General features: G+C 33.7%; 1 protein-coding gene across 2 annotated transcripts; it reads right to left on the bottom strand.

The window, feature by feature from the left end:
• Positions 1-205: 205 nt before the first annotated feature.
• On the bottom strand, positions 206-11,937 carry LOC106665420 (trafficking protein particle complex subunit 13). 2 transcript variants are annotated; one of them, XM_014391834.2, is made up of 10 exons: positions 11,707-11,935; positions 8,098-8,266; positions 5,774-5,858; positions 5,559-5,689; positions 5,353-5,476; positions 5,196-5,292; positions 1,516-1,736; positions 970-1,070; positions 698-845; positions 206-412 (listed from the first exon to the last, which is right to left on the bottom strand). In XM_014391834.2, the coding sequence occupies exons 1-10, from the start codon at positions 11,753-11,755 to the stop codon at positions 323-325; spliced, it is 1,215 nt and encodes a 404-aa protein (XP_014247320.1). In that variant the 5' UTR covers positions 11,756-11,935; the 3' UTR covers positions 206-322. The 2 variants fall into 2 exon arrangements, with proteins under 2 accessions (XP_014247320.1, XP_014247321.1); XM_014391835.2 differs by lacking the exon at positions 206-412 and having other exon boundaries at positions 792-882; positions 11,707-11,937.
• Positions 11,938-12,736: the final 799 nt, after the last annotated feature.

The following is a 12,736-nucleotide window of genomic DNA, read 5'->3' as shown; positions in this document are numbered from 1 at the left end:
GAATTATATTATTATAAGAACGTAGTGGGAAAGCAGAGCTATATATAATAAAACATTTTACAGTTCTAGAATCAAGAGTTAAGGTAGAAAACTAAGCTTGAAAAAAAATCATAATGCATGAAAATTAAATTTATAAATTGTTATATTATTAACAAAGAAATTGTAATTCTTATCATATGAAAATAACAATATATAATATATAATATACCAGGAATGTATGTGTATTTTGTATTATTATAATTGTACATTAATAACATAATTTTCTTAGACATAGTATACAAAATATGCACATAATTAGAAATAATTTTTTAACAATTCAAAGTCACTTTTTTATCACATACACTTGGGACACGTCTTTAAAATCATAATCAATGTTGGTTATTGAATCCTTGATTTTAATACCAGTTATTGTCTGAAACAAAACAAAATTTTGGATAAGAATTGGAAATAGTCGATGGGTTTTGGTCTACGAGTTGGTGAACTCATGTTGAACGGGCAAATGGCAACTTACTGGAACCCGCGAGTAGAGACAGACCTAGTAAGTGGCCATGTGCCGGTTAAACATAAAAATTGGAAAATTGGGATTTTATAGCCTACAGAAAAGTTTCAGTTTTATAATTCATTATTTTTATTATAAAGTTTTTTTGTTTTTTCGTATAATTTCACAGGTTACACTGTAAATAAAATAGAAAAATACCTGAAGGCCTGGTTTCAAAGGTATAATTTTTAAGGTAACTGTTTTTGATTCACCAGCAGGGAGTTCTCCTATAAAAACACCGGATGTAGCACACCATGCCAGGCCACCGATTTGTTCAAGTAATAATACTGGAGACATTGCAAGTTGACTGTAAACCACCAATTTACATACCAATTTATTGTAAACTGGCCAAAGTAATATTTCAAAAACAATAAATGTTATGAGGAATAATGTATTTATTTATTATTTAAAAAAAATATATATATACATACGTAATATTTGATAACCTCAATGTAATACTAAACATTTCTTCAAGATAGACCAAGCTTGGCAATTCATCTATGCCCAAAAGCAAATCTTTAACATCTGAAGGCTAAAAACACAAACAATATATATATGGTGTTTAGCGACCGTTAGTCAATTATTAGAGATCATGAGATGCGGTCTGGTGTGACGTAGGTTTCAGAAAAACATTTTCTTTATTGTGCCAACGTTTCGAACTTTATTGAGATCATCTTCAGGTGAGAAAAAAATGAATTTATACAATGCTAGAAAATTTTAGANGCATGCATAAATTCAATTTTTTATCTAAAATTTTCTAGCATTGTATAAATTCATTTTTTCTCACCTCCTACATGTATTTGAAATTTAAACAATGTTTATAAATCCCAGGCCCTAAAGATGAGCTCAATAAAGGTAGAAACATTGCACGATAAAGAAAATGTTTTTCTAAAACCTACGTCACACCAGACTGCATCTCACGATATAGTAATATGTAAACATATATTGTAAACTGAACACATAATTATAATACAAACTTTTTTAGGAATTGGCGATGTTTGCAAATGTCCTTTTTCTCCGAGATTAGAACGCCAGACTATGTCCAATTTGCCTATTACTTTGTCTGTCATAGCTTTTAAATTTCGGTTATTTTGATAATTTTTGAGTGTCATGCAGTACAGGAAATGTTTACTTTCTTCAGAAGCCATGATATTCAAATTTAACGAATCAATCTTTTGTTGTGTACTAAGATTTTCAACTGGAAAAAAAAAGTTACTATTTACTGAATGCGGATTTTTTATGAAAATCACAAAATTAGTTATAACATTAAAATGACTCAATCAACATATAGTAAAATATACAGGGATGTTAGAACCTTTAAACTACACATCATGGCATAAACTTTACCCCTGTAAATAAATTAAAATGGATATATCGAACAAAAAAATGTTTGAGAAGCTTTTGTTAATTTCATTTTTATTTCTCACTTATAATAGCATACAATTTAAACATTGTCCATATCCTCTAAAAGTAAAGTTATTCGGCTTTCCAATGCTTCTAAAAGCATGGAATTCTAAAAGAATTCAGAGTAATTATGAATTTTTAAGTCAGGAAAACTGGACATCGGAGAAAAAAAGCCCTAAGCGGATCCAGCCTAAAAATGTCAATTTTTCTATGCTATGAAAATTCATATTTAGAGACTTTAAAAGGGTGCTAAAACAAATCCAAATGATTTTTTTTCTTCTAAGTCCTGCAGACTTTTTTAAAGACAATCATAAAAATAGTGATAACTTTAAAAGGATGTTACAACCCTTTAAACAACACATAATGGCATAAACCTGGCCTACGTAAATAAAGTAGAATTGCAGATATAAAATAAGTCTGAAAGTAAAACTTTTTAAAACTTCTAAAAGTGTGGAATTCTGATAGAATCTAGAGGAGTTATTAATCTTTAAGTTTGGAACACCAAACTGTTTTTAACGGGTAGAAATTTAGGATTTTCCTATGAGTTTCACATAGCTTTTAAACATTCTGACTATTTTTGAGTGTCGTGCAGTACAAGAAATGTTTACTTTCTTTAGAAGCCATGATATTTAAATTTAAAGAGTCAATCTTTTCTTGTGTACTAAGTTTTTCTGCTGAAAAAATAAAAATGTTATAACTTAGTAATAGAGTTTTAAAGTCGTTAATTACTCTTTTAGTATAATCTATTAGCATAAGATGTTAACAGAATTAAACATATATAATAACAGTCTATAAAANGAACCGTAACAGTATGTACACTATAATCCTTCAACATATTATTATATTATAAAGGGTACTTTCAAGGAAAAAAAAAACATTCTATTATTAATTTAATTAAAATTGAATTTAATGATTTGGGATCACACATGGCGAGAGTGGGTTCCAAGTTGCCCTAATGAGGCAGCAGATGTCCTAGCAAACAAAAGAACCTCGCAACAACATTTCAAATTCCTTTTGTGGCATAACCAAGAGCCACATTAATGTAGAACTGGAACTATGGGTTATTAAAGAATAAAATGAATACTGGAAATGTATGCCAGGCAAGAGAAAACAGTCATAGTTAACAAAACGGAACAAAAATCCCTAATAAGTATGTTTACATGCTTTAGTAAAATTATGCTTATTACTTTTTATTTAAAAAATTATGCTTCTAAAAGATGGCAGATATCGACTATGCTTAGAGGTGATAGAGGCAACAGAGTTCTTCTGCAACTGCTAGGAAAAACTATGATACCTAAAAAAAATTCTTGAGCAATGAATAGTTGATAACATACCCACACGACAAACATTGGGAACGTCAGGAGAGAAGAAAAATACTACTCACAAAAACAACCCCATGGGAGAAAGAGGAAGTCCTACTCAACAGAAAGGAACCAAAAATCCTCACAGGTCATCACAGGTATCTGATTTGTATTTGCCGCACTAGCAATTCTGCGTTCGAATCCCATGAAATTACAACTGGAAATAATATGTAAAATGTATTGTAATTTGGTTTAACCCCTCATTTGGGGTACCCAATGCACAGTTGGACGTTAAGCTCTCCTCTATCAGAGGAATTACTATACTTTCTTTACTTTTATTCCTAAAAATTTTATACTTTATCAAGAAACAGAAATTTTCCAGGAAAACCCTTAGCAGAGCTAGGATACAAAAGACAAAACTTTAAGTGCTATACAAATAGCTGTACTGGTTTTAAAGTTGAAAACTATCAAGCTGTAATATTAAAGGCCTGTAATTAAGGTGACCGCAGTGGCCGAATGGTTGCGGCATTTGACTCATATTTTCCATGCCAGCAGTTCTGGGTTTGAATCTCATCACAGCTCATGGAATATTAATTGGTAAAAATATGTAAAACAAACCATATATTCAGTAAATTCACTAATTTCGTGGTCCGCTTGACCAATTAATATATTACAATTAATTAAGGTTTTTAGTTGAGATAAAAAAGTCAATGGCACGAGCGGAATTCAAACCCACGACCTTCGGCTAGATACGCCGCTGCTCTCCCACTTGAGCTATCGTGACCTCGATCCATTCCCATCTCAACCCCACCTTTTGAATTTTCCCTCCTTTTTGCCATTTTTCAAATGTCGTGTAATTGGATTGGATTCTCCATGACAAAAGAAATGGCCGCGGGGAGCTTTAGTGAAGTATACTTCATTTTAAATCATTAAATTCACTATTGGTCCGCTTGACCAATTAATATATTACAATTAATTAAGGTTTTTAGTTGAGATAAAAAAGTATATATATATATTATAAGTACAAAGATGCTGACGCTTTTCACCATTAATCATTTTATGAGGAACCCACTTGCTCATCTTCCACATCTTCCCAAGTTGATGTAAATTAGAGCGAATGGTTTCATCGATTACGTTGCAACTCTTGTGAGCTCCTGACATGTTTGACTCAAATGAAGTTTGACAGCTTCTCTCAATTCGTCATCATTCAAGAATCCATCTCAATTTTAGCAGATCATAGTTCAACTTCAATCCCCTCATTCCCAGAAGCAAATTTGTTGAACCACTGTGGCAGTGCACTCACTGTTCCATCACCGAAAGCAGTGAAAATTTTACGAGCTACAATGAATTGATCAAGACACTTTTTCTTTGAAATGATGCATTAACCTCTTGGTATTACATGATGTGTAAATGCTTATGTAAATATGAAATATTGATTGACGGCTTAAAATAATAAATGAACAACCGAAAGAACTTTTCTGGTTATATGGTATAAGGATTTTAACATATTCAAATTCAATTTACCCTTTTCCAAATTTGTAAATTTACATGCTGTTAGCATAGAAAGTCTTAAGAAAAGTATTACATTTTAAGCAATACAACGTGTGTTTAGGGGGCATTCGGTGGCATTGACACAGAGCTTATCACTGTAAGGTGAAGGTCCTGGGATCAAATCCAGTGGCCCTGCAGTCAAATCTGACAAACATACATTTTTTTTTTTTTTTTCAAAAACACTGGCACCTGAGAGTTGATATGACCTCTGCTGTTGCGAACCATTGTAAAAATTCTATTCTTGTCTTGGGTCTCTACGAAATTTTCTCACTAGTTTTACTTTGAGAGATTAAGATTTTTAAAGCAACAAAAATTTAAAACTATTAAAAGAATTTACATATAAAAATTAACAGCCAATGAAATTAGTTCTTTATTAAAGAAAAATGCTTATTTTTTGTTACCGTTGAAAAGTGGTGATGCTTCTAGCAATACGTTCTCCAAAACCATATAATCCGATGTTATATTCTGCACTTCGGCTTCGAGATATATTTCTTCTGGCTATTTAGAAACAAAAGGCATTTTACAATATTAACAATACTATTGACATTCTCAACTTACCTCAGATGCATACAGGTTTGTTTTAATGTCAAGAGGTTTATGCACTTTAAATTGAAAAGTTTTTTTTAATGATTTATCTTCATCAGGAATAGCCACAGAACGATAATTAACTTCACACAGCAAACTAAAACACATGAATCTATTAAGTAAACTCAAATCTACCATAAACAACAACATTAAATCATGTAGCATTTTAAATATCTTACACATGATTTCCAATTTCTTTTACTTCATGGTGTATAACCTCATCTATATTACATCCAGCGGCTAAATCAATAGGATCCTTAGGCTGTTTAATGATCCTGAAGCAGTTCTCTTTTGGAGTTTCTAAATGCACCTTGGGTATAATAAAACAAATAATTACTCATTATTTACTTGAAATATGTAAATGATGTTTTTTCAACATTAAATTTATACCCACCTTTAAAGTAACACCTTTCACTACATGATTACTGTGGTTGTGGATACAAACATAGCAAGAAAATGTTTCTCCTAAATAAATATCCCTGTAACAGTATTATTATTTTTAAACCTGCAATTATAGTTACAATAAGTAACTTTGGTAATTCCTAGGGAAAATGAAATTAAACATGAAGGGAGAAGCCACCTACTGGTAAGGCAACCACAAGTGCACGTCACTGAAGGATAATTAATTCCCTAGGCCATTGGAGCCAATGTGGAGGGTTAGTGTGGAAAGTTGTTGGGCAAAGAGGTTTGAGTGTACGGAAATGGTATTGCAGAATTTCCGATAATATGTTCTCAAAAGGTTCTGAACGAATGGAATATGAAGGTCAATGTGAATAGTTTTATTGTAGACATAAGAGGGACTATTAATTATTTCTCTTAGGATTTTGGATTGGAGAGCCTGGATATGGGATGAATAAAAATGTTTGGTTGAGTCCCAAACTTGCACTCCATAAGTCTTTATCGGACGAATGAGTGTTTTATAAATGGTAAGTTAGGTTTAGGTGAGATCACTGGTGAATAGTCTCAGCAAGAGTTTGTAACAACAACTTTGCTGATAGGAGCTTACAATGGAAGGTCAGAGTGAGAAATGAGTGTTGTCAGCAAACGTGGAGATGGCTGTGTTTGAGGATCAAGCCAAGGATACTTCCTTGAATGACTCCAGACTGGAATAAAAGAAGAAAGGGATGTTCCCTGACAGACTGGTATTACTGTGTCCCATACCGGTTCTGGGAAGAATTTTCTTGTGTTTAATGAATTTTAATAACCTTAATAATAATAATAATAATAATTAATAACTTTTTAACATTAATTTTATTCAATTAATTAATCTTTATGTAAGGTATTGGTTGAGATAAAAAAAAGTCAGCATCACGAGCGGGATTTGAACCCACGTCCTTCGGCTAAATATGCCACTGCTCTACCACTTGAGCTATCGTGACTTCGATCCACTCGGACACTAACTTCCCATCTCAATCCCACCTTTTGAATTTTCCCTCCTTTTTGCCATTTTTCAAATGTCGTGTAATCTATTTGATTTTCAGCAACAAATGAAATGGCCACGGAGAGCTTTAGTGAAGTATACTTCATTTTAACTTATTAAATTCACTAGTTTTCGTGGTCCGCTTGACCAATTAATATCTTTCAATTAATTAAGGCTTTTAGTCGAGATGAATTTAATCACATACAAACCATACAAGAAAACAACAGAAAGATAAAATTACTAGCTAATCCTTCATTAAATGAATCAGAAAGGAACCAACTTATAACGCTATCCTTCTAAACTTTATTTTATTAGAAAATAAAATTAACGATATACAAAACTCTATAGGGTTCTGCAAATTAAAAATGTTACATTCTTTTATTTTAACATAGGGTGATCTTAAGTCTCTAAAGGAAACTAAAAATCTTACGTTTGTATCTCCAAATCTTAGTACGCTTTGGCAACTAACTAAAGTACTACAATTAATTAAGGTTTTTAGTTGAGATAAAAAAGTCAGTGTCACGAGCGGGATTTGAACCCACGATCTTCGGCTAGATACGCCGCTGCTCTACCACTTGAGCTATCGTCATGACTTTGATCCACTCGGACACTAACTTCCCATCTCAACCCCACCTTTCGAATTTTCCCTCCTTTTTGCCATTTTTCAAATGTCGTGTAATCTATTTGATTCTTAGTGACAAATGAAATGGCCACGGAGAGCTTTAGTGAAGATATACTTTATTTAATTTATTAAATTCATTAGATTTCGTGGTCCAATTGACGAAATAACATCTTTCAATTAATTAATCTTTATGTAAGTATTGGTTGAGATAAAAAAGTCAGCGTCACAAGCGGGATTCAAACCCACGACCTTCAGCTAAATACGCCGTTGCTTAGTGTCCGAGTGGACCAAAGTCATGTTAGCTCAAGTGGTAGAGCAGGAGCGTATTTAGTTAAAGGTCATGGGTTCGAATCCCGCTCGAGATGCTGACTTTTTTATCTCAACCAATACCTTACCCTTACATAAAGATTAATTAATTAAAATATGTTATCTGGTCAATCAGACCACAAAATCTAACAAAATTAATTTTATTTTTATAAATACATCAAGCTTTTGCAAAATATTAGCTCTTTGATGTCTAATGTTTTAATTAAGTATTGAATGAAAATACAAGTGGGAAGCCCACACATAAATAAATTTAAATCATACTTTCTTCTCATTTATTACATAGTGAACAACTGATCAAATTGTTACATTAAAGCCATATTTTATACTACAAAAATGTTCGATATCTTACTTAAAGCTCTGAGGAAGTAAGAGAAAACTGCTGGCTGCAATTGTTTCACTTCCTGGTACAGTGGTTATGTCCTTTCTGAGGATATCGTTAAATAACTGCCCAGGTAGATCTTTCTGGTCACTTGTGATTATTGTAGGTGTGATAAAAGACGGCCTGGTTAAACACATCACTGAAAAGATACATATTACACTAAAATATAAATGGCATTATATCAATATATTTAATTTCAGAAAGACTTATTGAATTTTTGCTTGCATCCTAGCAAGGGAAAATTCAAGTTGAAGTCCTTAAAATGAATCAATTAGTCATTGAGAGGGCGATAAAATACTGACTAAATTCAAATTTGCTTGAAAAATTCATAGATAATGGTGGGAATTGAACCAAATGACCACATCTTAACTTGTATATTTAAAGAAACTTCATTAGTTTTCAATTTGAGTTTTCTTTGTGAAATTATCCAGCCCCTTGAAGATACTGAAAAATTTCTCTGTGAGGTCAGCAACGTTGTGAAATGATCGGTAACAACCAAATTACCCTTGAAGTTAGTTAACATACTCAATTTTGTAATTTTGTCGTTACTTGATATGTCTTAATTAAAGGGTGCCATTACTTGGCTTCATTCATTGAGCTTAAAACCAGGCTTCAGCCACTTTACTGACTAATGACCTATTGCCTATAACAGTTATAACAAAATTGTAAATGCAACAAGAATCCAAGATTGAAAACAAAGATAATATTAGAAATTCACTACTTTCGTGGTCCGCTTGACCAATTAATACATGACAATTAATTAAGGTTTTTAGTTGAGATGAAAAAAAGTTAATGGCACGAGAGGGATTCGAACCATTGAAAAATGGCAAAAGGAGGGAAACTCATAAGGTAGGGTTGGGATGGGGAGTTGATGTCCGAGTGGATCGAGGTCACGATAGCTCAGGTGGTAGAGCAGCGGCGTATCTAGCCGAAGGCCGTGGGTTCGAATCCCTCTCGTGCCATTAACTTTTTTTCATTTCAACTAAAAACCTTAATTAATTGTCAGATAATATTAGAACCTATCCAATTGCAAAGTACAAGACACTAGCTGGTGAGATTGAAAATATGATTTAGGCACAAATGGCTTGATACTTAGTGATACTTATATTTTGTTCTTTGTTTCAAACTATACGTATTTTGCTCAGTATATTAATTACAACATACTTATTTTAATGTAAAGCTTTGAGTTTTAATAAAAATTATTGAATTAAGATGGATTGAAAGAAAATTCACAAAAACACTGTAAAATTATTTAGTGATACATATTAAAAATTAACAACAATTTAATACCTAGTTATGTTCTTAATAATGTGCATTATCTCCTGTGGCCCTATGGAGGGCCTTAAATCCCCTAGGCATCGAGTAAATAAGCGATCGGATTTTGTCTTGTGAAACAGAATCCCATTCTTCAACAAGAGTAGTTTGAATTTATTCGACACATCTTGGAGTCAGCGAAAAAAGTCTAAACCTTCTTTTTATCATGTCCCATAAGTATTCTATAGGATTCATGTCAGGAGAACAAGGCCAATTTATTGTAGTAATCCCTACATCATCATAATAGGCGACAACTCGAGCTATGGCATTATCATGCATTAACACAAAGTTGTACCGATAAATGGAGAGAATGTGACCACAGTTTCCAAAAGAACTTCTTCAATGTACAGTCTAAGATCCATTCTGTATGACAACCAGTTCGGTACAGACATGGACATTGATTCCACCCCACACTATAACTGATGTTTCTGAAAAGGCAGATTCATGCAAGATATATGAAAACGCGTTCAAAACGTCTTCTCCACACAGGGTCCTCGTCATCTGATTACTGCAAACCTAACCAGCACTCATCCGTGAAGAGAACCCCCCCCCATTGTTCAAGTGCCTCACTGAGATGCTGATTTGCGAATAGTCGCCTTTCTATTTGATGGTTTTCAAGTAGTGTCAACCAGCAGGACGCCTAGAGCTTTCTGATATGTTTTACAGCTCACCTATTGGCTATCAAGAAAACTGTTAAATGATAGTTCCTTAGTGCGGTGAGAGCAATAAAACAATTGTTTCTAGCATTCATACATCGTGGTCAACTAAGTCTCTTCAATCAAGACTTCCGGTGGCACTGAACAGCTGCAGACCATTTTGGATGGTACAGCATGGCAAATCCAGTACTTGAGCTATTCGGCGGAGATTACTGCCATAATACGGGCACTGGAATATATTAAAACAATTAACTCAAAGCAAATTTGAATTTTAACTGATAGTTTAAGTTTGATTGGGCAAATACAAAACTTTAAATCTAACACCAGGTGTGATTACCTTATAATTGAAGTAGTAAGGAAAATCTGGGAACTGCAGAAAAATTTTGGAAAAGAGATGACATTATGCTGGATCAAGGGTCATTCGGGGATCCTTCAGAATGAAATTGTAGATAAACTGGCTAAGGGAGCCGCAGAGGAAGGTGTTACGCTTGATGTCCCACTCACCAGGTGGATATGAAAATTCAAATGTGTAAACGGGCATACAAAAAGTGGCAAATGCTTTATAACTCAGCAGATGCTGGAAGGTACTGTCACTTTTTCCTTTTGTACAGAAAGTCCCTTGGTTTGCCAAGAGGGGTGGGAGTAAAGCCTTTTGTACAACTATATCCCGGCTCAGAACTGGTCATGGTGTTTGCGGTGCGTACCTAAACAAAATCAATCTAAGGCCCTCACCAAACTGCTACTTGCGACGTAGCTGAAGACTTGGAACACATAATTTTGGCTTGCGTGGAACATGAAATACCGAGACAAACTTTATTCCAAAAACTTTTGTATCAAAAGGGTATCGAACATCCCTTTTACTTGAGCACCTTAATGGGAACAAACAATAAGGAAGTCTACAGTGCCATAATGGATTATATTGCGGAATATGGACTTAATGTGTAGGTTCAAAATAGAGTGGTGGGAGATGTGGTTGGGGGGTGTTGCGGCGGGGTCTTGTCGCGTTGCTGGTCGGGGGTGACGGGAGGGCTCCCTGGGCAAGTTAGCCCCAGCTCTCTTGGGGATTTGGACTTTTCCATAGAGTTTGTAAATGGTTTTTATCCACATCCCCGTAAAGATTGCTGCAAAATTAAAGATTTATTATGTATTAGTAGAAGGTGAGCCCTCTTCTTTCCCCTGCCTGGCGGTGGCGGCTTGTCTCCTTCGCCGGGCTCCTTGGGTACTCCTGGCCCTGCCGGTTCCCTCCCTTTTCCCCTTGTTTGGCCAATACCCAGGGGTAAGGTCATAATTAAAAAAATAAATAAATAAATAAAGCTGTCACGGACGTTACATCCGTTGTTGGCCAAAGCATCTGTCCAGGCATGGACTATTGTTCTTGACTTAAAACAAGAAAAATAATGGTAGGAAAAGGATGAAATTGAATGACTTTTTTATTTTTAATCTAAAGAGGTAAAAGTGTTAGTAAAACTCTGTACAGGTAAACATCAAATTATATATCTTTATACCTAGTTATTATGTAAAATAAAAAAATAAATACCGTCTCCGGTTTTTGTCTTTGAGAATATTAAATTTTTTTTGTTAAATAAAGACATATATAATTATTAATTACCTTTAAGGGAGAACAAGTGTTCGTTTTTCTCTTTTAACACAGGATCCATAATGAAACGAATTACTTTTTTTTAACTAAAGGTCGGCCAAACTTATTTTATTTTCGCCAGAATACATTTTCGCCTAAGAGTTTATTTCAAAACGAAAGATTAACAGAAATGGCTAAAATGACTCGTTCCTTGTTTTCAGTTATGGTAACAATGAAATAAACTTCCTCAGTTGTCACAATTCACACTGAGTACTGACACGCTTGTCTTACGTCGATGAACTGAATCAAATAATCGTCGCAAGTAACACACAAGTAAAAAACGGTTTATAACTTTATTTCAAAAATTTTACCTCATCCTCTGAAATTGTGCAAGTAGTTTTACCTTTTTTTACAATAGGTTAGTAGGATAAATTTGTTTTTATCAAAATCAAAAATCAGAATAATTTTTCATCATGGCTCTACAGGAAGTTGTAACAAAAGTCTACTTTTTTTATTGTTTACAAAAAATCAGTTATATTAAATTCAGTATAGTATTCAGAGGGCTAGTTTTTTACGCAAGAACAAAACCAAAAGCAATTAAAATGAGAAACCTAGAAAACATTATCGCCTCAGACATTCATACAGTCAATGACAAGAAAGAAATACAAAAGAGGCAGAAACAAAGACAAGCAGTAGCAAACACACTGGAAAAGGAACAAACAAGCAGTCATGCAGAGACATGAGAAGACGAACAGATAGGAACGAATATTGGTGGCACAAATTAAAGCACAATTAGACAGTCAAAAACAAGCAAAATTGAAAGGAAAAAAATACAAACGAAAAGATTTAAAACGTAACAATAAATGCCAGATTAATATAGAAACAAAGAATAGTCGGACGGAGTGAAACAGAAATAGTTATATAAGCAAACAGACGTAAAACAAAGAAAGGCCGACTAAAGCGTAAATATCCAGGCGGGCTGACCAGGACAGAAAAAGGCAGAGACTATAAACATACATCGCGATGGACAAACAGAGAAAAAGCCATACGGAAATTAAGACAG

This window comes from Cimex lectularius, unplaced genomic scaffold (assembly GCF_000648675.2).
Source record: "Cimex lectularius strain Harlan isolate CLEC.00 unplaced genomic scaffold, Clec_2.1 scaffold41, whole genome shotgun sequence".
Lineage (NCBI taxonomy): Eukaryota > Metazoa > Arthropoda > Insecta > Hemiptera > Cimicidae > Cimex > Cimex lectularius.
The sequence above is the reverse complement of the archived record's forward strand: the minus strand, read 5'-3'. Positions and strand labels throughout refer to the sequence as shown.